This window comes from Schistocerca gregaria, chromosome 2, assembly GCF_023897955.1.
Source record: "Schistocerca gregaria isolate iqSchGreg1 chromosome 2, iqSchGreg1.2, whole genome shotgun sequence".
NCBI lineage: Eukaryota > Metazoa > Arthropoda > Insecta > Orthoptera > Acrididae > Schistocerca > Schistocerca gregaria.
Genome location: NC_064921.1, coordinates 749,328,673 through 749,355,324, shown reverse-complemented (window position 1 = coordinate 749,355,324; position 26,652 = coordinate 749,328,673). Strand labels below are relative to the sequence as shown.

General features: G+C 45.4%; 1 protein-coding gene across 1 annotated transcript in view; it reads left to right on the top strand.

Annotated features, from left to right (window-relative positions):
* LOC126335958 (protein Wnt-8b-like) overlaps nt 1-26,652 on the top strand; it is a 119,246-nt gene that overhangs the window by 70,489 nt on the left and 22,105 nt on the right. Inside the window, exons 4-5 of the mRNA XM_049999435.1 lie at nt 14,988-15,187; nt 22,739-22,878. Coding sequence (XP_049855392.1) covers nt 14,988-15,187; nt 22,739-22,878 — 340 coding nt within the window. The remainder of the gene's footprint in view (nt 1-14,987; nt 15,188-22,738; nt 22,879-26,652) is intronic.

Genomic DNA, 26,652 nt, shown 5'->3' with positions numbered 1-26,652 from the left:
GATCTGTATCCGTTCGAGGAGAAGGAGGAGGTGTGGGAACGGAATAAGGTCATACAGGATCCGCGTGGGGGAGGGGCGATGGATGCGATAGGCGAGGCGGAGTGCATGGCGTTCTAGGATTTGAAGGGAGCTGCACAGTTACCGCGCCTATAGCGCTACATAGTCGGCGCCACAACGGCCTCATGCAGCGCAACATGCACAAGACGAAAAGAATATTTTGGAAACCGACTTTCGCTGTCCTGTTTATATGTAATCCCCGAACTGACATTTCCAGCCCCATCAGGTGTCAGATTTCCGAGCATCAGCCGTTTCACACATATGGTAACTTATATGTAAATCATCTGTCTCAATCTACACTCCGCAATGCAGTTAAGGGATCACTTTTTCGAAACCTTGTCTGCCAGACAATGCGATGCCGAAGTCTGAAAAGATACATGTGAGGTGTAAGGTGGCTTAATGACTTCAAACTGGCACCAAATTTCCCCAAAATTCCGCCCAGTGCCACTGTGGACGTTACTTTTGGGTCATCACAATTGACTTATTTACCATTAATGAAATGAGTGCATTGCATGCTGTCTTAAAGTCATCCATAATAATTCGTTACAAGTCATTCATAATAATTAAATCACAATATAAAATCTATATCACAGTCCGTATTTCCTTTCCTCTGAACGAACAGCTAGTTCTTGAATAGATGACATGCCTGCAAGGCGCTTCTGAATTAGTTCTTGTAACATACATTGACCAGCCAGAACCTTATGACCAGTGACCTACTATCGATTTAAACCTGTCCAGGCGATAGCAGAGTCACCTGGCGAGGAATGACTGCTAGTCAGACACTCGCACGGTACATGCAGTATCAATGGCCATACTGTCCGTGTCTAGAATGGAGAAGGCACGCGATCTATCTGAGTTTCACCGAGGATAGATTATGATGGCCCGGAGGTTCGTCACGGAAACAGCACGAATGTCGGGTGTTCAAGGAACGCCGTGGAGAGCGTCTACAACACGTGGCGAAACCAAGGTGAAACCATGTCCATATGTCGTGGAGTCGGCCGGCCACCCTTCATTACAGTTGTCGGACGTCATAGGCTGAGCAGGCTGGTAAAACAGGACAGGCGGCGAACTACGCGAAACTAACATCAGACTCTAATGGTGCCCAGAGTACAAGTGTGTCTGAGCACAAAGTGCACCTGACACTCACACCATGCGCTTCCACAGCCGGCGAGCCATGCATGTGCCAATGTTAACATCACGACATCGGCAACTGCGACTGAAATGGGCACGTAACCATCGGCACTGGATGTTCCCACAGTGGCAGAGTATTGCATGGCCTGATGAATCGCTATACCTTCGTCACCATGCCGATGGAAGGGCGCGAATCCGTCGGTTTCTAACGGAGCAGCTCCTTGACACCTGTACAGAAACTTCGCATGAACATTTCATCTTGATTTTTACAGCCGGCCGCTGTGGCCGACCGGTTCTAGGCGCTTCAGTGAGGACCCGCGCCGCTGCTACGGTCACAGGCTCGAATCCTGCTCGGGCATGGATGTGTGTGATGTCCTTAGGTTAGTTAGGTTTAAGTGGTTCTAAATCTAGGGACTGATGACGTCAGATGTTAAGTCCCGCAGTGCTTGGAGCCATTTGAACTATTTTTTATTTTTACAACAAAAAAGTTGGTTCTTCGCCAATGAGTAAACTCTTTTGTGGTCTTGTTTGTTGCTCACGAAGGACAGTTCTAACTGGAACATTAAGGATATTGGTGATTTGGATCCTAATGATCCCCACACTGAAATTTAAAGGTTCTCATCTCCAAGCCGTGGATAAATCTGGTTAAAATAGGATTAATTTGTAATTAGTGGAACAAAAACGTTGAGTCATTTTAAGGCACAACAGAGCAGTGAAACAGAACCGGGAATTATGTTAGAGATTGATAGTAGCCATGTGCTTTTTAGGACAAAAGAACTGTCATTTCGAAGACAAGGAAGCCTGCGATTTCATCAATCGAGGCAGTTAAGTAGGGTTAATTCATTTGTTGGCTGAGTTTCACGACAAATCCCACCTTATCTACAAACTCTGTGTTCATTGGATTATGTCCGCCGATTCACTGTGACTTAACTCAAAGCATAGATAGTGTTGTGCTCTCCGAAATAAAAACTCGGAGGAAAGACGCTACATTTTTTGCTATTTTACTAATATATATATATATATTTTCTTCACGACGGTCTGTTGCCACCTTTGCTATGGCCTCTGCCAATCTACTACTGCTAACGTCACTAAACCCTACACATGTTTCATAAAACACTCCCATATATATACCATCGTGAAGAATTTGAATGTAAAAATAAGCTGGTCGCGCAAACGTGTGGCAGGCCGGGCATGATTGCGGCACATTTAAACGGTGTTCAAAGACAAGTTAGAGAAGTAATTCTACATGCAGTATTTGTGCACTGTTACGCCACAAGTTGAATTTGATTTAATCACAAGCACTATCGTGGATGAGAGCATGTAGGGTGTTTTTGCTAATCTTAGCGGTTTTGTAACGTTTTTTTGTCCATTCCTCGAAAACAACAGTTATTAGATGCAATAGTGGAGAAGAGATTTCCAAAACTTGCGCCAACAAGATGGAATTATTCTAGTCGCTTGGTCCAAACTGTGGCAGGTCATGAACTTAAAAGATTTGTAGGAGCACAAGCAGGAAAATCCACAATATTGGGGCACAAATGCTATTAATGAAGCACGTGGATTTCTCATGATGTTACGAGATTTTCATCTGAAGTTCCTTTTGTGTCTGTTCGAAAAACTGTTTTCACTGAAAGAACGCGACTGCTACGGTCGCAGGTTCGAATCCTGCTTCGGGCATGGATGTGTGTGATGTCCTTAGGTTAGTTAGGTTTAAGTAGTTCTAAGTTCTAGGGGACTGGTGACCACAGATGTTAAGTCCCATAGTGCTCAGAGCCATTTGAACCATTTTGAACCACTGAAAGAAAATAGCTCATATGGCTCTGGGCACTATGGGACTTAACATCTGCACATTATAATCATGCAGTTAAATGTCAGGTTTGATTCCTTGCCTGACGTGATGTTTATTGGAATATTTGACTCAAAGAAGCTCTCAAGCTTTCCACGTGTGTGTTCCCAAGCAAGTGTTTGAAAAATTAAGGTCAGTGTATGGGAATCTTTTTGATTTTGTTAGGTTAAAGTCTGAAGTGAATTCCATGTTTGCCGGCCGGAATGGCCAAGCCGTTCTAGGCGCTACAGTCTGGAACCGGGCGACTGATACGGTCGCAGGTTCGAATCCTGCCTCGGGAATGGGTGTCTGTGATGTCCTTAGGTTAGTTAGGTTTAAGTAGTTCTACGTTCTAGGGGACTGATGGCCTCAAAAGTTAAGTCGCATAGCGCTCAGATCTATTTGAGCCATTTGAATGCCGTATTTACATTACATCGTGAAGCCAAGTCTGTGAACGAATTCCTGTTTCAAAATGAACTAAACGCTGGACTTTCAGAGCTCTATAAATTCTGTTCACTGGATTTAACCATAGCGAGTACATTACCATCATCAGCAGAACGATCGTTTAACGCACTGAAAAGAATAAAGACCTCCAATATGGGTGCGTGAGGACAAAACCGTCTGTCCGTACTCTCCATCATTTCCATAGCAAAGGGTATGTTGATCCAGATGAAAGTTCGAAACTAATGCTTCGACAACTTTACTGAGAAGAACGTGAGAGCCGAGTTACGCTACAGATTAAAATATGGTGACTTAGCAATGTCACATATACAGTGCACCCAAGTGATAAGCACACTTGTGCCAATTCATTGTGCCTTCCAAAAAGACGAGATCACTCAGGGAAATCCCTCCGGCCTGGATGCTTCCAACGACTGTTGTAGCGTGTTTGCTTTTAGACACTTCAGGTCGAATACGCCAATGGCCATCAGTCCAATGGAGCATAAAACATCTCAAAGCTGCACCTCTTTTCGCCCACACAGATCTCCACAGCCACTGTTCACCCCTGTCGTCTATGGCCCATGGTGCACCAACATTGCCTCGGCAGCATACCGCCGTTTTGCCATGCACAGTGAACTTGAACCACGGCGGCACACGAACAGTTTACAAATTTAGTCAGTTTTTAAATGCTTCCACCCTTGGCCCCATAGCGAGTCATTTTGGAGGTCAGATAAATCAGTCCGTTTCCGCATTTCAACGACCACACTGTGTCCGTGTATCCCACGACACGTTTTTATAGCTTCCGCTATTAGTGCTGCCACCTGCCACTTATGAGTGGTTATTGCACGCTGACATCAAAAATGGGTGATGGTCACATTAATGTGACTGGACCGTGTATTATGCTGCGTTCCTGATATGAAGAATATTAATAAAGTTTGCTTGTTTTTGAAGGTCTTAACAACTTCATCTAACCCAAAACGAAGGGAGGAAGGAAGGTAGATTTAAGGTTTAACGTCCAAGATATTGAGGTTATTAAAGAGGAACACAAACTATGTTTCGAGGATGGGAAAGGAAATAGGCCGTTTGCTTTCAAGGAAAATTAGTGCAGCCTGGACTAATTTAAGAAAATCACAGAAAACCTAAATCTGCGTGCCCGTACGTGGATTTGAAGCGTCGTCCTCGCGAATGAGAGTCGAGTGTGTGTATTGTGTATTGAACCGGTGACCTAGAAACGATGGAGAGGCTGCGTCCCGCTGTAGCCCTCAGTGGTTCACAACCCCACAACAGGCCACAGCCGTCCACCCACCCCAGAGCCGCCCCACTCCGAACACAGGGTTATTGTGCGATTTGGATCCCAGTGGACTCCTTTGGAAACGTCTCACACTGGACAAGTGTAGCCCCAATTGTTTGCATGGTAGAGTAATTATGGTGTACGCGTACGTGGGGGCAGTGTTTGCGCAGCAATCGTCGACGTAGTGTAACTGAGGCGGAACGAGGGGAACCAGCCCACATTCGCCTTAAAAACCATCCACGGACTGGTTGGCACACCGGACCTCGACACTAATACGCTGGGCAGATTCATGCTGGGGACCGGCACGCCTTCCCACTCGGGAAGCAGCGCATTAGACCGCGCGGCCAGCAGGGAGGGCTAGAGTCGAGTGTACCAACTACTGCGCCACCTCGCTCGGTACCCCGAAACAACACTTAGCGTCGTGATTTTTATCTTGATTTCTTTCGAAAAGAGAAGCACAGTTATCCGATCCCCTTCAAACAAAATACCTTGGAGTGGACCTTGATTAGTACGCTGAAGTTTTTTGAAACCTGCGGGCAACAGGGTCTGACCTCTTATTTTTTTAAGAAAATCCACGTACTGTCTCCGACGCCCATTCCTAGCACCAATTTGCCATCAGTGTTTGGGAAAGAGTTATCGGTGATTGCCTGCGGCGACCATAAGAACTGCTTGTACAACATTGCTGTAGCAACTAATGTACCTTCAAGATGATTCGGTGACAGCTGTAGTGAAACCGACTCTAAAGAGATTTAAATATCAGATTTTTACCATCAATTTGCCTAACTATTGAACTCGGAAACGGATTGAAGTAAAATTAACGCTTTTAGAAAAACTCATTTTACAAACAAAGTTACTGTTTAGCAAACAAAGATCCCAAAAGAATATAAATTATAAAAATCCCTTAGATCGCTTTGGAAAACTGACCAAATTGTAATATCGCTTAATGGTATCTAGAAAAGCAAGCAAGCTGATTCAGGGCTTTGAGAAAATTGCGTTACGACGAGCTCCAGAACGTAAAGTAAGCTCCTATCATCAGACATTGCTTATTCCTTCCACCAATGATAAATGACCTGCTTTATTCTGATTGAAACTAGTGGAGGGCGCGACAGATACCGATTTTAGCGAATACAACAGTTAGATACGTAAAATTACTTACAAAATCGTCGAAGCACATCTCCGAAAAGATACGCAAAGATACATATAATAGCTACCAAAAAATCAGTAAGCAAACAGTGATGGTAGAGAAATAATAGTAACGACAGCGCGAAATATTGAATCGACTTACTATAAAACCATGTTTATTGACCCTACGTTTAGCAAATGTTATTACATTTAATATATTTGAAACTGCTTTTCGAGATAGGGAGAGACAGAGAGAGAGAGAGAGAGTTATCTGTGTGTGGCAGGCGTTCTTGCGATATCGTCAGTAGTTGTTCGATGGAAGCGGCGAAATCATAGTAGACGCGTCAGTGCTAAACTGCAACTGTTACACCCTTCTGTCTGGTTCACGATCCGCTTGGTGGTAAATTATTTCTCGTCGCCCTCCTTTGGGTATAGGCTGGTCAGAAGCAACTGGTACTGCTCTTATATAGTGGGTGGTTATAATTAAACTTTCCCTATTTAACACGTTATAAGACGGAAACTAATTACCGTACGAGTTCCAAACTTGGTAGCATTAATGCCAAGCACTTGGGGAAGAGAAATAATGCAGAGTCAATTCAATTGAAACACTTTTAATGTACTGCTATGGTACATCATAGCATTACACATCGGTACCATTATTGATACAAAAGGGGCTCAATATGGCACCCATCAGTGTCCAGAAGAGTCTGAATTCGCAGGACTGCATTCTGCACGGCAGAACGAAGTATGTCCGTAGGTAAGCTGGCTACCTCTCTTGATGAGCTGCGCTTCAGATCAGCACACGTGTGAATGTTCCCCAGGTAAACTCTGTCCTTCAGGTAACCGCACAACCAGAAATCACAAGGAGTGAGACCAGGTGATCGTGCCGACCGAGCTTTTGGAAACGATCGGCTCGTAATTCGATTGTTTCCAAATGTGTTTCGGAGAAGCAGGTGAATTTAACGAGCGATGTATGGTGGGGTCCCATCTTGCATGAAAACTGTTGGGTTCAATGCGTCTCTCTACTGTAGGGCGGGTATGACATGCTCGTTAACCATATCGCAGTAACGCTGGCCAGTCACACTGCACTTCTTTGGTCCTTGAATGCCAATCAGTTCAAAAAAGAATGGGCCAGTGATGAACGTAGCTGTGAAGCCACGCCGTACGGTGACACGTTCACCATTCAGAGCAACTTTAGGCACAGTGACTGCAGGTGAAGACCCTCACCGGTCAGAGAAAAATGAGCCTCGTCTGTCCGTAGGATGATCCAGGGGCAGTTAATGTCAACTTCAATCCTTGCGGGAAAGTGAAGAGCGAAGTCAACACGTCGTGTTGCGTCTTTTGGTGCAAGCTGCTGTACGTTACAGATCTTGTACGGATACCATCTGAGAATGGTCCGAAGCACCTTTCGTACAGTAGACAACGGGATGTTAACGGTCGTGACACAGCACGTGTACTGCCTGACGACCGGGAATTGTGCTCAGTGTTGTCTGCCACAGCAAAAACGATTTCATCAACCACTTGTGGTGCAACCGGTCGTCAGTCTCTTTCCGGAGCGACGTCCACTTCTCCAGTTTACTCACACTTCTTCGTCATGCTCCGCACAACAAGTGGAGAAAGAGGAACCTTCCATAATCATTGCATCCGGCGATATTCTCGAAGTGCAGCGACAGCATTACTGTTGTTTTGATAAAAGATCTTCGCCAAAAACCGCCCTGCTCCTTTTGTCCAAGTTCATGTTGACACGTCAAAAAGTGTACTGCGACTGGTCAGGTGTTGAGACTATGAATCACGATGACTGATCACGGCAGTTGGTAGACATAGTTGGAAATGACCGGTGGTGGTGTGACGTATGGATATCATGCACCCCATACTCTGGACATTAATCAAACCAAGTCTGGTACTCGTACGGTAATTAGTTTCTGTGTTATAACGTGTAAAATACGGAAAGTTTAATTATAACAATATGGTAGCTCGAATGAAGCTTGTGTGGAATATGGGATGCGAATAAACACAGGAAAAACAAAGAGTATGGTGATCAGTACAAGACACAGACTGTCTAATATTAAAATAGGACAATCTACCGTTAGCCAAGTAAGTGAATTTAAATATCTCGGAAGCACAGTAACTGACGACTTTAGATGTCACCAGGAGGTGAAAACGCGAATTGCCATAGCGAAGGAGGCATTCAACAGAAAGAGGAGACTCTTATGTGGCAAATTAGATAAAGGACTAAGGAAAAAGCTTGGCAAATGTTTTGTCTGGAGTGGCACTATATGGGGCAGAAACATGGACGCTGAGACGAGCGGATGAAACAAGGTTAGAAGCATTTGAAGTGTGGAGGAGAATGGAGAGAATGAGCTGGATGGAAGGAGTGAGTAATGAAAGAGTATTGGTAAGGGCTGGTGAGAGAAGACGTCTGCTGAAGGTTGCAACAGAAAGGAAAAAGAATTGCTTGGGACATTCATAGAGAAGGGAGTGCTTGCTAGTAGATGCTTTGGAAGGATTGGATTGTGGGAGAAGACTAAGAGGAAGAAGGAGCTACAGGATGGCAGACGACATAAAGGGAAGAGGACATTATGCAGACCTGAAGAGGATGGCAGAAGACCGGACAGCCTGGAGAACTACCAGGTGAAAACCTGCCTTTTGGCAGAACACTGATGATGATGATGGTAGCTCGAAGTTCGTATGTATACAACGATAACGTTTCAGACACACTATGCAATTATTAATGTTAGGTAAACAGTTTTTAAAACGTGCAGAATTCACTTCAATTCGCAGAATGTGAAGTTACGGTTTTCTCGTTTTGTCACAAGCGTCACGTACGTAAATTCACAGTGTGGCGAATAACTTTCAAATGTATAAAGCCGCTTAATTGTATTTATAACGACTGTTAATGTTTTAACTGCCGATGTAAATGAAAGATCATAAAATATAGTACACTAGTTTTTTGCAACTCACTCCGCACCAAAAATTCAGGCCACCAAACAATAATCGCTGTTCACTCCCATGTGCATTTCAGTTAATAGGATCCGCGAGGCTCGCACCTCTGAAACAGCTTAACACTTTCTTTTGACAACGTCCACGTCAATACTGACTCTATGCTGTATTCGAAAAGTAAGTGTCTGGTAGTATGTGTAAAAGGTTTTATTTCGATGCCAACACGGCTCACTCATCACTACAGACATGCAAACATGCAGCCGCACTGTCACTGATCGACTCTCTCACTATGGATATGGACCAGTGTTAGGATACCACTTCTCCTTCATATTCTACATTTATGAGACTTACTGCAAAAATTATCGTAAAATTAAAATTATTGCATACCCCAAAAAATCAAAATAATCGTGTTAACAAGCAATTTGCGTCATATCATTAGATGAGTAATACATAGTTGCACTTCAAACTTTAAATTAAGATTTCTGAACCAGCAAAGACATAAGTGAAAGAAAGAGAAAAAAATACCATTCACGATTATTAACAATTACTTCACACAACCCAGCAGGTCACGTGGCTGTTTGACGTGGGAGGCCCTGCACAGTATGAGCGTGTGGTGGTAAATTCCTATGGGACCAACCTGCTGAGGTCATCGGCTTCTAGACTTACAGAGTACTTAATCTAGCTGAAAGTAACTTAGCTAAAAACAACACACACGCCCATGCCCGAGGGAGGACACGAATCTCCGACGAGGGGAGCCGCGCGGACCGTGGCAAGGCGCCGTAGACCTCGCGGCTACCCCGGGCAGGTATGAGCGTGTGATGCGTCGCTCTGTGAGGGAACAGTATCCTAGCATTGGGGATGCAGTGTGATGAGCGCGATCTCTCAATTTCACGCTCTTCTGACTTCTTGTCATGGTGCCAGACGCGCTTGCGTATTGCACATAGAAAATGCAGGACGCAACTGTAAATTACAATAGCGGCTACCACAAATACTATTCGGGGTATCCCAGAGCTTTTACAACGGATGAGGCGGTCATGGCGTCAAAGGAGGCACTGAACATCAGCAGTACTGTAAATGTCGTTTCTTTAGAAACATAAATAACAGTCTTTACGACGCAACACAGTCGTTATCAGTCGCTTCTCATTTCCCTCTTGTCTCTCAAATAGGAAGCGGTTCGGACAGTATGTTGTAGAGAAACGTTTCAGTTTCTCCTTCAGCACAGCATAGATTCTACTGCACGACTTAGTTGTCAACAAGTACGAATCACTCGATCTGTAGCGTACTATACCGATTATACAGAATTTTTTTAAAAAAAACGAGTTACTATGACAGGCTAAGTAGCTTTTATTCAATGCTGAACTACAATTCAAAGTGACACAGCTGCAGGACAATATTCCTCAGCATAGTTACCAAGTTCCTGTAAGCAGCGGTCGGAACGTTCTACCAATCGTGCAATTCCTCGACGATACAGTCCGTCCCTTGCTCACGGAGCCACTCGAGAAGCGCTGTGTGAACGCCCTCATGGTTAGAAAATCTCTTTCCCCTCAAGTGTTCTCTTAGCTCGCCGAAAAGATGGAAATCGTATGGTTCCCAATCAGTATCACCCATGGGTGTGATCGAGCGAGGTGGGGCGGTGGTTAGCACACTGGACTCGCATTCGGCAGGGCGACGGTTCAAACCCCTCGTCTGGCCATCCTGATTTAGGTTTTCCGAGATTTCCCTAAATCGCTTCAGTCAAATGCCTCTGAAAGAGAACGGTCGATTTCAATCCCCATCCTTCCCTCATCCGATGGGACCCATGACCTCCCTGTTTGGTCCTCTCCCCCAAATCATCCAATCAACCATGTGTGTGCGGCCTTGGTCAAATTCTTGGAATCATTTCGCCACGGCTGGACGTGACATCACATTTAGTCCCTATACCCCCAGCATTTCACTTTGAATCCGTATGCAGTCTAGACGCTTTGCAGGCAAGATTCGTACTGTCTCGCGTACTTCAGCTACAGACTATGTTTCCAGTTGCAGCGTCGTTTAAACAGCACAATGTGATGCAGCCGTTACCCGTTTGGAAGCGAACTGTCCCTGCAGGAAACCCAGAACATGCAGTCTCTTCCGACAATGTGCCACATTTGTTACCCAATGCTCGTAAGGCATGTTTACATTATCAAACAATTTATCAAACTTTATTATGTTTGACAAATATTTGACTGTGTGGAGAGCGTGTTTGAGAGAAGTTTTGACTGACGGAAAATTTGGAAAAATGGCGATCGTTGTTTCTGTTTATGTTTCGCCGCATATGTTCAGCGAAAAAGAGAAAAAAGAGATTTATTGCCATTTATCTCGCTGTATCGTGAGTTATTATGACTATGAAAACTAAGATCAAGGATAAAATAGAGCTGGAAATTACCAAAATGGTAGAGGTGTGGCACATTTCACAGCTGTATACAGGGTGTTTATAAGTTAGTTACACAAAAGCAACCTTTAGTTGCAAAAAGGATAAACAACCTATAGAAATATTTTACAGAATATCGAAAGCAGTATATCTTCAAGTTTTATTCCCTCCTAACACTGTTAGTTCCTGAATTTCCCACTAGATGGCATTCACGAATGAGTTATTCAAACAGTCATCGTGGAGTCGTATAATGGTGCAGTGTGTACAGTGTGTTCTTTATCGTTTCACGAATCCAAATCCTCTGCTACAGTTCAGAGACAATTCAGGACGAAATACGCAAGCCACCACATCAAAGGCAAACTATAATTAATTGGTACAAGCCTTTCACCGAAACAGTCTCCGACGAAGCAATTGAGAAGTTCTACAGACTTTTCATTCATAGTCTAGATAAATCAGAGAGACATTCCAGCTTAGAATTGAATATGCCTATCTTTACAGTGTGGAAGGTATTATGGAAACTCCTTTCATTCAAACCCTGCAAACAAAATGCAGACTGAAAACTCCGTTCGGGGTTACATTAAAGACAGAAGTTTTGTTCTTCCCTTTCCGGGAAATGTCGACAAGCTGCGACAACGCATAACACAAGCAGTTGCTACAGTACATCAAGACCTGCTTCATAATATTTGGCAGGAAACTGATTACAGATGGGACATTTTTCGTGTTACAAAAGATAGCCACATTGAACATTTGTAAATAAAACATACTGCGTTCAGTGCTGTACCAAACATTTCAGTAAGTTATTTACGTTTTTCACAATGAAACGTTATTTTTGTATAACTAATTTATAAACACACTGTGTTTGACAGGTAGAGGATGAGAAGAAAATCAGGATTCAATGCACAGGATACAGTAGGGAGTTCAATAAAATAAAAATATGAAGTTCTCCGGTTCTTCCACAGACGAAGTATTTTGTATCTTCCCACATTGCGTTTAATGAACTGTCATTAGAAAACCAAGTAGAAGAGAATAAATTTTCATTCCTTAAGTCCTATTTTTGAATGTGAGGGCGAAGTAACTCTAAACTAGTTATTAAAAGTTTCACTGTCCTTTCAGAGAAAGTTTGATGTAATCGTCAGGTTCTAAATGTGACATTTGCTTCAAAGGTCTGAATGTGAAATTTCCTTTTTTAACCCACTCACTGGACCAGAGTCTTGTTCTCTTCTTCTTATTTAAACACAGAGTCAGTGTCGATATTAGAAAATTACTTTCTCTGCATTTTTAGCCATTCCCACCAGTGTCAAAACACAGCATACCCGAACAGCGTCTGTTTTTTTTTTCTTTATTGTGATTTCATTCCCCTGCCCCATATGGGCATGGGAGGGCTGTCAGTGGCACAATCCGCCGCTCTTCAGCCGAGTGACATGCCAACTAAGACAAGAATAAAATGTTACATACAAGGTGATAAAAAAGGGGGACATAAAACAGAGTAAGGGGAGATAATGGGGGTAAAAATACACTGACATGGAGATGTTCATGGGGGGACAATTAAAAAGGTCGACATAAAGTTAAAAAACACAGTTGGCGATTCTTCAAAGACAATGAAGACACTGAAAGGACAAGCACAGGTTAAAAGTCGGCCACAGTATCAAAAACACTCTGGAACAACACACTTAAAACCCACTTGGAGCACACACACTGAAGAATAAAACTGCCAGGTGGGACCTGCCGAGGGAGAGGACAGAGGGGATGGAAAAGGAGGGGAGAGCAAGGTGCAGCAGGGGAGGCGGCGGGATGAAGAGTAGGGGCGTCAGCAGGTTCATGAAGAGGCAGGAGACATGTGGGGCAGGAGATGGAAGACAAGGCAGGAGGGAGGGCAGAGACACTGAAGGGAAGCACAAGAGAGGGAGGGGGAGTAGGAGGGTTGGGTTGTTTTTTGGGGAAGGAGACCAGACAGCGAGGTCATCGGTCTCATCAGATTAGGGAAGGATGGGGAAGGAAGTCGGCCATGCCCTTTCAGAGGAACCATCCCGACATTTGACTGGAGTGATTTAGGGAAATCATGGAGTAGGAGGGGAAAGCTGCTCAGGAGAAGGGAGGAGGAGGAGAGGGAGCCCTGAGGAGGAGGCAGGAGGAAGGTGGGGTTAGAGTTGGTAGGAAGAGTAGATGTCAGGGCGAAGCTCACCTTCCGGGAGGGGTAGATGGTGGAAGTTGCGTTGGGAAAGGAGACAGAGGAAGTGGAGATGGTTGGTTCAAATGGCTCTGAGCACTTAAACCTAACTAACCTAAGGGTTACTCGGCACGCTCAACGCTCGGATGCACGGTTCGTGTGCGGACGGTTTAAGGCTGTCACATTGAACGGAGATTGAGCCGAAAAATTGGGTTTGTAGCCAACACACATCCATGCCTGAGGCAGGATTCGAACCTGCGACCGTAGCGGTCACGCGGTTCCGGACTGAAGAGCCTAAAACCGCTCGGCCACAGCGGCCAACGAGTGGAGATGGAGAGAGGGTGGGACACAACGGTAAAGGCGCAGCAATGGGCTGGAGGTGGAGAGGAAGGGAGACACCAGGGGGTGAGGGGGGTCAATGCGGCAGACAATAGATACTGTGTGGATGTGTTCAAGGGAAAGGAGAAGGTGGGGGAAGGGGATGAGGTCGTAGAGGACGCGCATGAGGGACGGCAGGTGGGTGCGGAAGGCGAGGCGGAGTGCATGGCGTTCGAGGATTTGGAGTGACTTATAGAACCTGGAAAGGGTGGAAATGCAAGCTACGCTGGCATAACAAAGGATGCGGCGGATCAAGAATTTGTAGGTGTGAAGGATGGTGGAAGGATGCAGACCCCATGTCCGGTCGGACAGGAGTTTCAGGAGGCGGAGTCTGTTGTGAGCTTTGTGTTGGATGGTAAGGAGATGGGGAGTCCATGTGAGGTGGCGGTCGTGGGAGAGGCCAAGGTATTTGAGGGTAGGAGTGAGGCGAGTTGCGAACCACCGCCCAAACATAAAAATTTCATCAACAGATGACACTATTCACCACGCCAAACCAACCTTACGACGATAGTTTCACCGATCTTAGCACTTGCTGAAAGCTTTAATCGTAGCTATGTGACTAACTGAAATTTAATTATAACAAATTGTACCAAGAACAATGCGTTTTGGGTGCATCCTCAGTGTATTGCTGCCTTCAAATAGCATACTCTCATAATACGCAAGTTTTGCCACGAATATGATTTTTCTCATTATTTTATTGCAACGGATCATACAGTTAACAAAGGTTTTTCCAGTGATTCTCAATTTGCTGGTGGTCAGAAAAGGCATATATACGTATAGGCTTGAAATGAATGGCAATATGGCGCCTCACATCTTTGTGCTTAAGGGAGCCTGCATGTGACGTTGGTGACGTTGCGCCATCTCATTGGTCAACGCTCAGGCGTACGCTCAGAATATCTGACATGCCAGATATTGCTCTGCACGTTCAGAAAGACTCCTGGACGTGCTATTCCACTCTTTCACGTCAGAAACTCGGCACGCTCAACGCTCGGATGCACGGTCCGTGTGCGGACGGTTTAAGGCTGTCGCATTGAACGGAGATTGTGTCGAAAAATTGGGTTTGTAGCCAAAGAGTGGGGAATAATGTGGTGTATTGGGAACATGAATAAAACCAACCCGACTAAAAAAAAAAAAAAAAGTGTGATTTGTTGCTTAGTGAACGAGCCTCGTACTTTCTGAAGTTCCTACGTGTGTGATTAGCTAGAAATGCATGTGGACAGTGGCGAGTTAGGGTGGCGGGCGGTGTTGGCAGGGGGCGGAGACGCCGAGCAGGAGGAGCGTCGGCTGCCGGCTGGCGAGAGTCCGCCTGAGGAGTACGCGTGGCAGTGGGGCGGCTGCAGCGAGGCGCCGCTGTACGGCCAGGCGGTGGCCAGGAGGTTCCTGGACGGCAGCGAGCAGCCCATGGACGCCACCGCCTTCGCCCGCCGGCACAACCACCGCGTCGGCGTCGAGGTGAGTCTCTACTTTCCGATTTGCTCTCAGCCATTTATTTTGGCCGCCGCCCGGATCTTCTATAGTTATTAAGGATCTAAGCTGCAGTGAATTTCTTTATTAATTTTCTGATCTTTAATTACTACATGTTTTAAAACAATACCATTTTATTTGTAAGATATTTCCCATTAGGTTCTTAATATACTTTTAAGGCAAAAGAAAAAAAGAAAACGACGCACTACGAAGGAATTATCCGAATAGGGCGGAAATCAGTAGATGTAATCTACATCTACAGAAGAATAAATGATTTCTTCCAGGAGTGCTGGTTCTGAAAGGTTCGCAGGAGAGCTTCTGCGAAGTTTGGAAGCTAGGAAACGAGGTACTGGCGGAATTAAAGCTGTGAGGACGGGGCGTGAGTCGCTCTTGGGTAGCTCAGTTGGTAGAGCACTTGCCCGCGAAAGGCAACGGTCCCGAATTCGAGCCTCGGTCTGGCACACAGTTGTAATCTCCCAGGAAGTTTCATAAATGATTACAATGTCAGAAAAATTGGATGTCCAACCAAGAGAAAGAGCTTCGCAAATAAGGAAGACAGCAACGTGTTGTTCTATGTCCATCATGATTGGAGGTTTGAGGGACTTCACCCGTTCACTTATGTAATAAAATGGAATACCTACAGCAGTCCTTGCGATGTTATTTATTATACGGCTACCATTTTCGATGCTTTAGTTCACTGTCTTTACGCCTTAACTGCAATACCCCACCAGCGTCAGTTAAGACCTGAAGATGGTGCACTAACTGGTAACTGTATAATAAATAACATCGTAATCAGGGCTGTAGGTGTTCCATTTTATTACATAATAACGTGTGGGTCCACTTCTGGGCCTTATGAAAATAGTTAATCGGTTCGGGATTGACTGACAGAGTTTCTGGATATCCTCTTGAAGGATATCGGGCCGGCCGCTGTGGCCGAGCGGTCGTAGGCGCTTCAGTTGGAACCGCGCGGCCACTACAGTCGCAGGTTCGAATCCTCCTTCGGGCATGGATGTGTGTGATGTCCATAGGTTAGTTAGGTTTAAGTAGTTCTAAGATATAGGGGGCTGATGACCTCAGATCTTGAGGCCCATAGTGCTCAGAGCCACTTGATTTTGAAGGATATCGTGCCAAATTCTGTCAAATTGGCACGTTAAATCGTCAAAATCCCGAGCTGGTTCTAAGACCCTACCCGTAATGCTCCGAAAGTTCTTAACTGGGGAGAGATCCAGCGATCTTGCTAGCCAACGTACGATTTAGCGAGCATGAAGACAAGCAGTACAAACTATCGCCGTATGCTGGCGGGAAATGTGTCCCTGAAATGTAAGCCCAGATAAGCTTGCCACGGAGTGCAAGGAAACGGGGCCTAGAACGTTGTCCACGTGCAGCTGCGCTGTGAGGGTGTCGCGAAAGTCAACCAAAAGACACACCACACCATCACTGAGGGTTGTCGGGCCGTGTAGCCGACGATAGGTTGGTATCTCACCGCTGTCCAAGGCGTGTCCAGACCCGCCATCAGTCTGGAATCTCTTTGAGTGGAGTGGAATTGTCTCTTTGGAGAAATCCGCTTCGAATTGGGCCCCGGTGACCGCCGAAGAAGTGTCTGGAGACGCCCTGGAAAGCTATGGGATAGTAATAAACTTCCTGGTAGATTAAAACTGTCTGCCGGACCGAGACTCGAACTCGGGACCTTTGCCTTTCCTGGCCAAGTGCTCTACCATCTGACCCACCCAAGCACGACTCACGCTCCGTCCTCACAGATTTACTTCTGCCAGTACCTCGTCTTCTACCATGTTTCCAGAATTAGATTTTCACTCTGCCAGGATGTTTCATATCAGCGCACACTCCGCTGCAGAGTGAAAATTCATTCTGGAAACATCCACCAGGCTGTGGCTAAGCCATGTCGCATCAATATCCTTCCTTTCAGGAGTGCTAGTTCTGCAAGGTTCGCAGGAGAGCTTCTGTAAAATTTGGAAGGTAGGAGACGAGACACTGGCAGAAGTAAAGCTGTGAGGACGGAGCGTGAGTAGTGCTTGGGTATCTCAGATGGTAGAGCACTTGCCCGCGAAAGGCAAAGGTCCCGAGTTCGAGTCTCGGTCCGGCACACAGTTTTAATCTGCCATGAAGTTTCATATCAGTGCACATTCCGCTGCAGAGTGAAAATCTCATTATGGGATAGTAACTTGACAATCGCCAGCAAAACGGCCCGACAACAAGGAGTGATGGTCTAGGGTGTCATTCCTTTTTCACAGCGGGACCCCTTTGGTTTTCATCAGTAGCACACTGGGTTTCATTACAGGCGTTTATGTATTCTAAAACTGAATTCAAAGTAATTTCTTAGTCTCCAAATCTCACTAAGAGAGAATTTTATACTGCATCAGACCAAGAGCGCAATTTTCTGGAGTGCATTGACAAGGGCTATAAAACTCCAATAGCTCACGGCGCACTATAAATAAAGACAATCAATAGATTGGTGCCACGCACACAGAACCAACAAAAGGGGGAAAATATATATTTCCAGCTTCACACTAATAGCAACCATGCCTGTGATGAGTTGTTCGTGTAGCTAAAGAGTACATTCACCTTTACAAAAGACCAAAGACTTTAATACCACGCAGCCTATACCGTAACATTTTGTTCTGTTTATGAATAATAATCCTACGGCAGAACTACCAGAATTTCAAGCTTAGACACAAAGATACATTCAGTAGATATTAACGTTATTGCAGAGTATACTATGATGTGTAATTCATGAGTGAACCGAATGTAATAATCGTGTACTTATTCTGGCAAAAATTATATTGACATCATGCAGCACTACCCACAGGTTCCCATTAAAAGTTCGTTATACACTGCCGGACAAGAAAAAAGAAAGCACCCAGAAGGGAACTACATGAAACTTTATGGGTTGAGAGGGTGTGTGATGTCGTTTCGGTTATTACAAAATCGAGCCAAATTTACAAATAACTTGGCAGTATGAACCCACTTATCAGTATGACGTTGCACCCCTCAAATTTATGCTTCCTGCAGTTGTAATAAAGTTTACTGCACCAAGAATTGATGATACACGTTTAAGGCCGGCCAGGGTGGCCGAGCGGTTCTAGGCGCTACAGTCTGGAACTGCGCAACAGCTACGGTCGCAGGTTCGAATCCTGCCTCGGGCATAGTTAGGTTTAAGTAGTTCTAAGTTCTAGGGAACTGATGACCTCAGAAAAGTCCCATAGTGCTCAGAGCCATTTGAACCATTTGTCCTGTAAGAGTGCACTGATCCGGTTGGGGTGAGAGTCACAAAAAACTCGTATTCTCTCCTGAAGCAAGCTGGCCCACAGCTGTTGTAACTGCTCCTTGATACACATGATTCTGGCACTGGGACGAAGTTATATCAGAAACAGATCTGGGGAACTTGCTCTTCACGGGAGAACCTTAAAATCACGCACATTTCATAGGGACGTGTGCTATAAGGAGACGAGGATTGTTCTGTTGAAAAATGGTACCGCGAAATTGTAGCATGAGAAGTAACACATGGGGAAGCACAATGTCCATGACGTTCCGATTTGCCTCAGAGTTTCTTCAGTCAGTACCAGCCATGACCTCTCTAAAACATTGGAGGGATGACAGGTCGCTGCAATGCTAGCGACATTGGTCATCTGGGGTAGAGCAGAACGGCGGTTCGTGGCTGAACACAACGCGACGCCATTCTTCAGCAATCCATGCTTCCTGGTCAAGGCGCCACTGCAAACGGTGCTGTTTATGTTGTGGTGTGAACAGCAGCCTAAGCATGAGTCAGTAATTACTCTCCGACCAATGGTGCGCGATGACAAAGAGTGTTGCAGGGAGTCCATTACTTTTTCCCGGATGGCAGGTTATGACGTGCTTGGTGCACAATAAGACGATCCTCCTTTGGTCAGACGTGCTCCACTGGGACCTTGGCGACGAGTATGCTTGCCATCACGTTCCCATGCAGTCCAGCTTCGGACCACTGTCATCTACCAATGCCCAACAACTCTCGGTACTGCGCGATGTGACCAACTGGCCAAATGGAGACATACAGTGAGTCTCCTTTCTATGCATATTACTTGGTGATAACAATGTCTCAGTGTCTCATACGAGTATTCGGCATCCCCATGTAGTTCACTCAACACTTGACGCTGCTATTGCCCCTTATACAGGGTAATTCAGCTGCCCCTACCAAAGTCGTTTTAAGAAACTCGCATATGTTATATCTGACCTTCAAAAAACACGCGCGAGATTTTCACATTCTCCCGCTCGCTATGCGCCAGCTATTAGTCCTACAGTAAAAATTGACAAGATCTTCTTTGTAGAAATTAATGTAGTTAAATCTATACCGGTATAAGTTTTTGTTAGAGATCGCAGTTTTCGAGAAAAACATACAAAAGTGACCTTCAAACACACAATCAGCTCTCACCAGTCAGAGTTTCTAGTATGTTGTTCATGGTACACCATCCTAGCATAGTACAAAAATTGCCGATGGTTCAAATGGCTCTGAGCACTATGCGACTCAACTTCTGAAGTCATTAGTCGCCTAGAACTTAGAACTAATTAAACCTAACTAACCTAAGGACATCACACACGTCCATGCCCGAGGCAGGATTAGAACCTGCGACAGTAGCGGTCGCCCGGTTCCAGACTGTAGCACCTAGAACCGCACGGCCACTCCGGCCGGCTAAAATTGCTGACTTCACGAATTATTTTCCACATTTGACCTTTTTTGGCCTTAGTTGAATGGACTTGTCGGGCACTTACAAACTGTAAGACTGACGTATACATAAATTTTACCTAACAATTTTGTGAATTTTATCGGCATAAAATGAACAATTACTCCGTTGTATTTAGCAGGCCTTCCGACTGCGGAACTACTGTGCTTGTAAGGGTTAAATCTGGATTCAATTGTCAATGCAATTAGTCTTGAGCGTAACGTTTACAAAAGTCGTTTTTCTTCATTGCCCTCAAGGGCACGTTTAAATCCATTATGTTTACGAAATAGCCGACTATGGTGATGACATAATAACCCAATCAATAGAGCCCAAAAACGATCGAATATTGGGAAACGTGTAGTCGGAAAGTTTTATATAGTGGTGGAAGGGAGTGTCATGTACAACATACTAGAAATCCTGAGTGATGAGGGATGAGTGTAGTTGTGGCAGTGCATTTGAAGGTGACTTTTGTACTTTTTTTCTTGAATAACTCGAATGCTGTGGCCTGCAGCAGAAATGTATCCCAGTACAAACTTTAACTACATCAAATTTCCTACAAAAATGTCCTGTTCGTTTTTCTGTAGGACTAGTAGTTTGCGCGTAGTTAGTGGAAGAATACGAAAATCTCAGGCGCGGCTTTGGAGACCTGATGTAACATTGTGGGTTGCATAAAACGAAATCGGTAGGGGCAGCTGACTCACCCTGTATACCGCACCAGGTCTGGTATGAACGCTACTAATGCCTTCTGCTACCCGTTCTACATGTCACACAGAATCTAAACTCCAGTAGTTACATATCTGCCGAAGACGTGTACGTGTACCAAGTTACCTTGACATCCGACCGTGTCTTCTGGTGGCTTAACTTTTTTTCGTCAGGCATAGTAAGTTGTCTTTCCAGCAAAAACTAAGTAGAAGATATGTTACATTTCCAGTGTCTTACCTACTATGTAATGCCAATAGCATTGCCGTCAGATCACCGAAGTTAAGCGCTGCAGGGCTGGGCTAGCACTTGGATGGGCGACCATCCGGTCTGCCGAGCGCTGTTGGCAAGCGGGGTGCACTCAGTCCTTCTGAGGCAAACTGAGGAGCTGCTTGATTGAGAAGTAGCGGCTCCGGTCTCGGTAACTGACATAAGGCCGGGAGAGCGGTGTGATGACCTCATGCTCCTCCATATCGACACCCAGTGACGCCTATGGGCTGAGGATGACACGGCGGCCGGTCGGTCCTGCTGGGTCCGCCAGGGCTTGTGGACGGAGTTATTTAAGTTTTACGTTACATGCTATGTAATACACACACACACACACACACACACACACACACACACACACACACAGGGTGTTAAAAAAGGTACGGCCAAACTTTCAGGAAACATTCCGAACACACAAAGGAAGAAAATACGTTATGTGGACACGTGTCCGGAAACGCTTACGTTCCATGTTAGAGCTCATTTTATTACTTCTCTTCAAATCACATTAATAATGGAATGGAAACACACTGCAACAGAACGTACCAGAGTGACTTCAAACACTTTGTTACAGGAAATGTTCAAAATGTCCTCCGTTAGCGAGGATACATGCATCCACCGTCCGTGGCATGGAATCCCTAACGCGCTGATGCAGCCCTGGAGAATGGCGTATTGTATCACAGCCATCCACAATACGATCACGAAGAGTCTCTACATTTGGTACCGGGGTTGCGTAGACAAGAGCTTCCAAATGCCCCCATAAATGAAAGTCAAGAGGGTTGAGGTCAGGAGAGTGTGGACGCCATGGAATTGGTCCGCCTCTACCAATCCATCGGTTACCGAATCTGTTGTTGAGAAGCGTACGAACACTTTGACTGAAATGTGCAGGAGCTCCATCGTGCGTGAACCCGTGGAGGCCAATCAGCTGCTGGTAGTGCCTGCACACGCTGTACATGGTACGGAAACAACTGGTTTTCCCGTAGCATTCTCCATACAGTGACGTGGTCAACGTTACCTTGCACAGCAGCAACTTCTCTGACGCTGACATTAGGGTTATCGTCAACTGCACGAAGGATTACCTCGTCCATTGCAGGTGTCCTCGACGTTCTAGGTCTTGCCCAGTCGCGAGTCATAGGGTGGAATGTTCCGTGATCCCTAAGACTCCGATCAATTGCTTCGAATGTCTTCCTGTCGGGACACCTTCGTTCTGGAAATCTGTCTCGATACAAACGTACCGCGCCACGGCTATTGCCCCGTGCTAATTCATACATCAAATGGTCATCTACCAACTCCGCATTTGTAAACATTGCACTGACTGCAAAAACCACGTTCGTGATGAACACTAACCTGTTGATGCTACGTACTGATGTGCTTGATGCTAGTACTGTAGAGCAATGAGTCGCATGTCAACACAAGCACCGAAGTCAACACTACCTTCCTCCAATTGGGCCAACTGGCGGTGAATCGAGGAAGTACAGTACATACTGACGAAACTAAAATGAGCTCTAACATGGAAAATAAGCGTTTCCCGTCACATGTCCACATAACATTTTTTCTTTATTTGTGTGTGAGGAATGTTTCGTGAAAGTTTGGCCGTACCCTGTATAAAAACAACTATATGTCCACTGTGATAACGATTGTTCCAATTGTGTATAATGATTTTATCGTAATGGTGACCGCTAGATCCTGTAATGTAGGTGTCACCCTGATGATCGTGGCTGGTAGCAAATCGGAATGAAGAAGTTCTAAGCAGCATATGCGGTGGATTAAAAAAATCGTTTCTTTGATAAAGTGAAGTATGTGTTTTCCCGGCGAAGCAGTGGGCGGGAGTCACCTGAGCGAGCGTCGTGTCGTGTTGTGGCAGGTGGTGCGAGGCAGCATGGAGACGCGGTGCAAGTGCCACGGCACGTCGGGTTCGTGCAGCGTGCAGACCTGCTGGCGGCTGCTGCGGCCCTTCCACTACGTGGCGGCCCGCCTAGAGCGCCTCTACCACGACGCCATCCGGTGAGTGCCTTTCTCCACCAGCCATGACGCAAGCCAGGACAATCCACAGCAAACCTTATAATCGGGTATCGTGACGCTGATTTCGCTGTAACGTGAAATGTGTGCTAATAAAATCTCTACATCTACATCTACATCTCGTCTGGCTTTAAGCCGAGTAACATGGTTAAAGTCCAATTAGCCATTGGCTGAATAGTGCTCGGCTACTGTCAGATGGTCACTAACTGCCTGAATCTCGGCAACTCGATGTGGAAAATTGTTCCCTCGTTTTACGCTGGAGTACACGAAAATATACCTTTATTCAAAACAAAATTTCGCTTAGCATTTTTGACTTTTCTGCTTTGTACTATAATAAATACACTAGGGAAATGCACTCTAAGACAAAATGAAAGGCGCACCACCGAGGAATTATCCGAATGGGACGGAAATCGGTAGATGTGATGGACATGTACAAACACACAATTTCAGAAAAATTGGATGATTTATTAAAGAGGAAGAGCTTGATAAACTGAGCAAGTCCATAACACGTTGGTTCACCTTCGGCTCTTATTCAAGCAGTTATTCTGCATGGCATTGATTGACAGAGTTGTTGGAAGACCTCACAAAGAATATCGTGCCAAATTCTGTCCAACTGGCGAGTTAGACCGTCAGCATCTCAAGCTGGTTCGAAAGCCCTGCTCAAAATGCTACAAGCGTTCTCAGTTGGGCAGAGATCCGGTTACTTTGGTGGCAAAGGTAGGGTTTGGCAAGCAGGAAGACGAGCAGTAGAAACTCTCGCCGTATGTGGGCGGGCATCATATTGCTGAAATATAAGTCAACGATGGCTTGCACGAAGGGCTCGAAAGATGGGGTAGTATATCGTCGACGTACCGGTATGCTGTAAAGTTTCCGTGGATAACTACAAAATGGCTCATATTAAGAAATGGAAAGACACCCCAGACCATCACTCCTGGAAGTCAGACCGTATGCCAGGCGACGGCCAGTCTGGTATCCCATCACTATCCAGGATGTCTCCAGACACGTCTTCGCTGATCGTCGGGACCTGTGACCTCATTGACTGGAGTAGAATTGTCATCAATGATGAGTTCCGCTTTGAAATGAGCACTGATGACCACCGAAGACGTGTTTGGTGACGCCCCAGACAGCGGTGAGATATCAATCTCATTGTCACAGACAACCAGGAGCGATGTCTGGGGTGCCACTTCATTTCATAGCAGGATCCCTTTCGTTGTCATCCATGCACCCTTACAGCACAGCTGTACCTCGACGAAATTCCACGCCCTGTTTTGTTGACCCCAATGGCAAGCCATCCTGGATCCGCCCGCACACAGCGAGAGTTTCTTCAGCATGTCTTCCTTGACCAGCAAGTTCGCTCTCCCCAGTTGAGAATGTTAGGAGTATTATGGGCAAAGCCCTCGAACCAACCAACTCGAGACGATCTAACACGCCAGTTGGACAGAATTTGGCACGATATTCTTCAGAAGGACATCCAAGAACTCTATCAATCAGTGCTAAGGTGAATAACTGCTTGCATAAGGGCGAGAGGTGGATCAATGCTTTTGCGACTTGCTCAGTTTTTGAGGCTCTTTCTCCTGAATAAATCATCCAATTTTTCCGAAATTCTAATAATTTGTTTCTCTGTACATGTATGCCACATCTACAAATTTCCTTCCCATTACGGCAACTCCTTCCTTTCTGTCTTAAGAGTATAAATAGGCCCCTCTTTCCCTAGGAAACATCACGTTGATACATTGTAACACGGCCTTTAGCCTTAACAGTGACCGCAATTCGGCGAGGAAGAGAATTCAAAAGTTTCTTCTGTTATTCCATACCCATGTGAAGCTACCAGTTTGCGGGGATAGCCGGCCGGAGTGGGCGAGCGGTTCTAGGCGCTACAGACTGGAACCGGGCGACCGCTACGGTTGTAGGTTCGAATCCTGCCTCGGGCATGGATGGGTGTGATGTCCTTAGGTTGGTTAGGTTTAAGTAGTTCTACGTTCTAGGGGACTGATGACCACAGATGTTTGCCCCATAATGCTCAGAGCCCGACACGCTACGGGAACTACCTCCTCCCTGAACTGCACCCCCCACACACGGCGAATTAAACACCTCACATTGGCCCGTATAATCTGAAAAGTGGCCAAATGACAACTCGTAGGACCACACTACACGCTTCCAGTCAGTTACTGTCCAATTCCTGTGTTTCTCAGCCCACTGAAGAAGTACTGCTGTGTGTTGCGGTGAGCAATGGCACTTAGCGAGTTACCTATTCCAGGTATCCACTGCAAGGAATTCCCTTCTGCATCTATATCTACGTATGTAGATATAGCCACCGTAAGGTGTGTGGCGGACTGTATCCTGTACCACTACCTGTGTCAAAACCTCTTAGACAAACAGATGCTAAACGATGTCAAAGTTAGCGTAAGGAGGGCTATGCGTGAAGCGTTCAAAGAATTCGAAAGTAAAATTCTATGTACCGACTTGACAGAAAATCCTAGGAAGTACTGGTCTTACGTTAAATCAGTAAGTGGATCGAAACAGCATATCCAGACACTCTGGGATGATGATGTAATTGAAACAGAGGATGACACGCGTAAAGCTGAAATACTAAACACCTTTTTCCAAAGCTGTTTCACAGAGGAAGACCATACTGCAGTTCCTTCTCTAAATCCTCGCACGAACGAAAAAATGGCTGACATGAAAAGGAATAGAAAAGCAACTGAAATCACTCAACAGAGGAAAGTCCACTGGACCTAACGGGATACCAATTTGATTCTACACAGAGAACGCGAAAGAACTTGCCCGCCTTCTAACAGCCGTGTACCGCAAGTCTCTAGAGGAACGGAAGGTTCCAAATGATTGGAAAAGAGCACAGGTAGTCCCAGTCTTCAAGAAGGGTCGTCGAGCACATGCGCAAAACTATAGGCCTATATCTCTGACATCGATCTGTTATAGAATTTTAGAACATGTTTTTTGCTCGCGTATCATGTCATTTCTGGAAACCCAGAATCTACTCTGTAGAAATCAACATGGATTCCGGAAACAGCGATCGTGTGAGATCCAACTCGCTTTATTTGTTCATGAGACCCAGAAAGTATTAGATACAGGCTCCCAGGTAGATGCCATTTTCCTTGACTTCCGGAAGGCGTTCGATACAGTTCCGCACTGTCGCCTGGTAAACAAAGTAAGAGCCTACGGAATATCAGACCAGCTGTGTGGCTGGATTGAGGAGTTTTTAGCAAACAGCATGTTGTTCTCAATGGAGAGACGTCTACAGACGTTAAAGTAACCTCTGGCGTGCCACAGGGGAGTGGTATGGGACCATTGCTTTTCACAATATATTTAAATGACCTAGTAGATAGTGTCGGAAGTTCCATGCGGCTTTTCGCGTATGATGCTGTAGTATACAGAGAAGTTGCAGCAATAGAAAATTGCAGTGAAATGCAGGAAGATCTGCAGGGAATAGGCACTTGTTGCAGGGAGTGGCAACTGACACTTAACATAGACAAATGTAATGTATTGCGAATACATAGAAAGAAGGATCCTTTATTGTATGATTATATGATAGCGGAACAAACACTGGTAGCAGTTACTTCTGTAAAATATCTGGGAGTATGCGTACGGAACGATTTGAAGTGGAATGATCATATAAAATTAATTGTTGGTAAGGCGGGTGCCAGGTTGAGATACATTGGGAGAGTCCTTAGAAAATGTCGTCCATCAACAAAGGAGGTGACTTACAAAACACTCGTTCGACCTATACTTGAGTATTGCTCA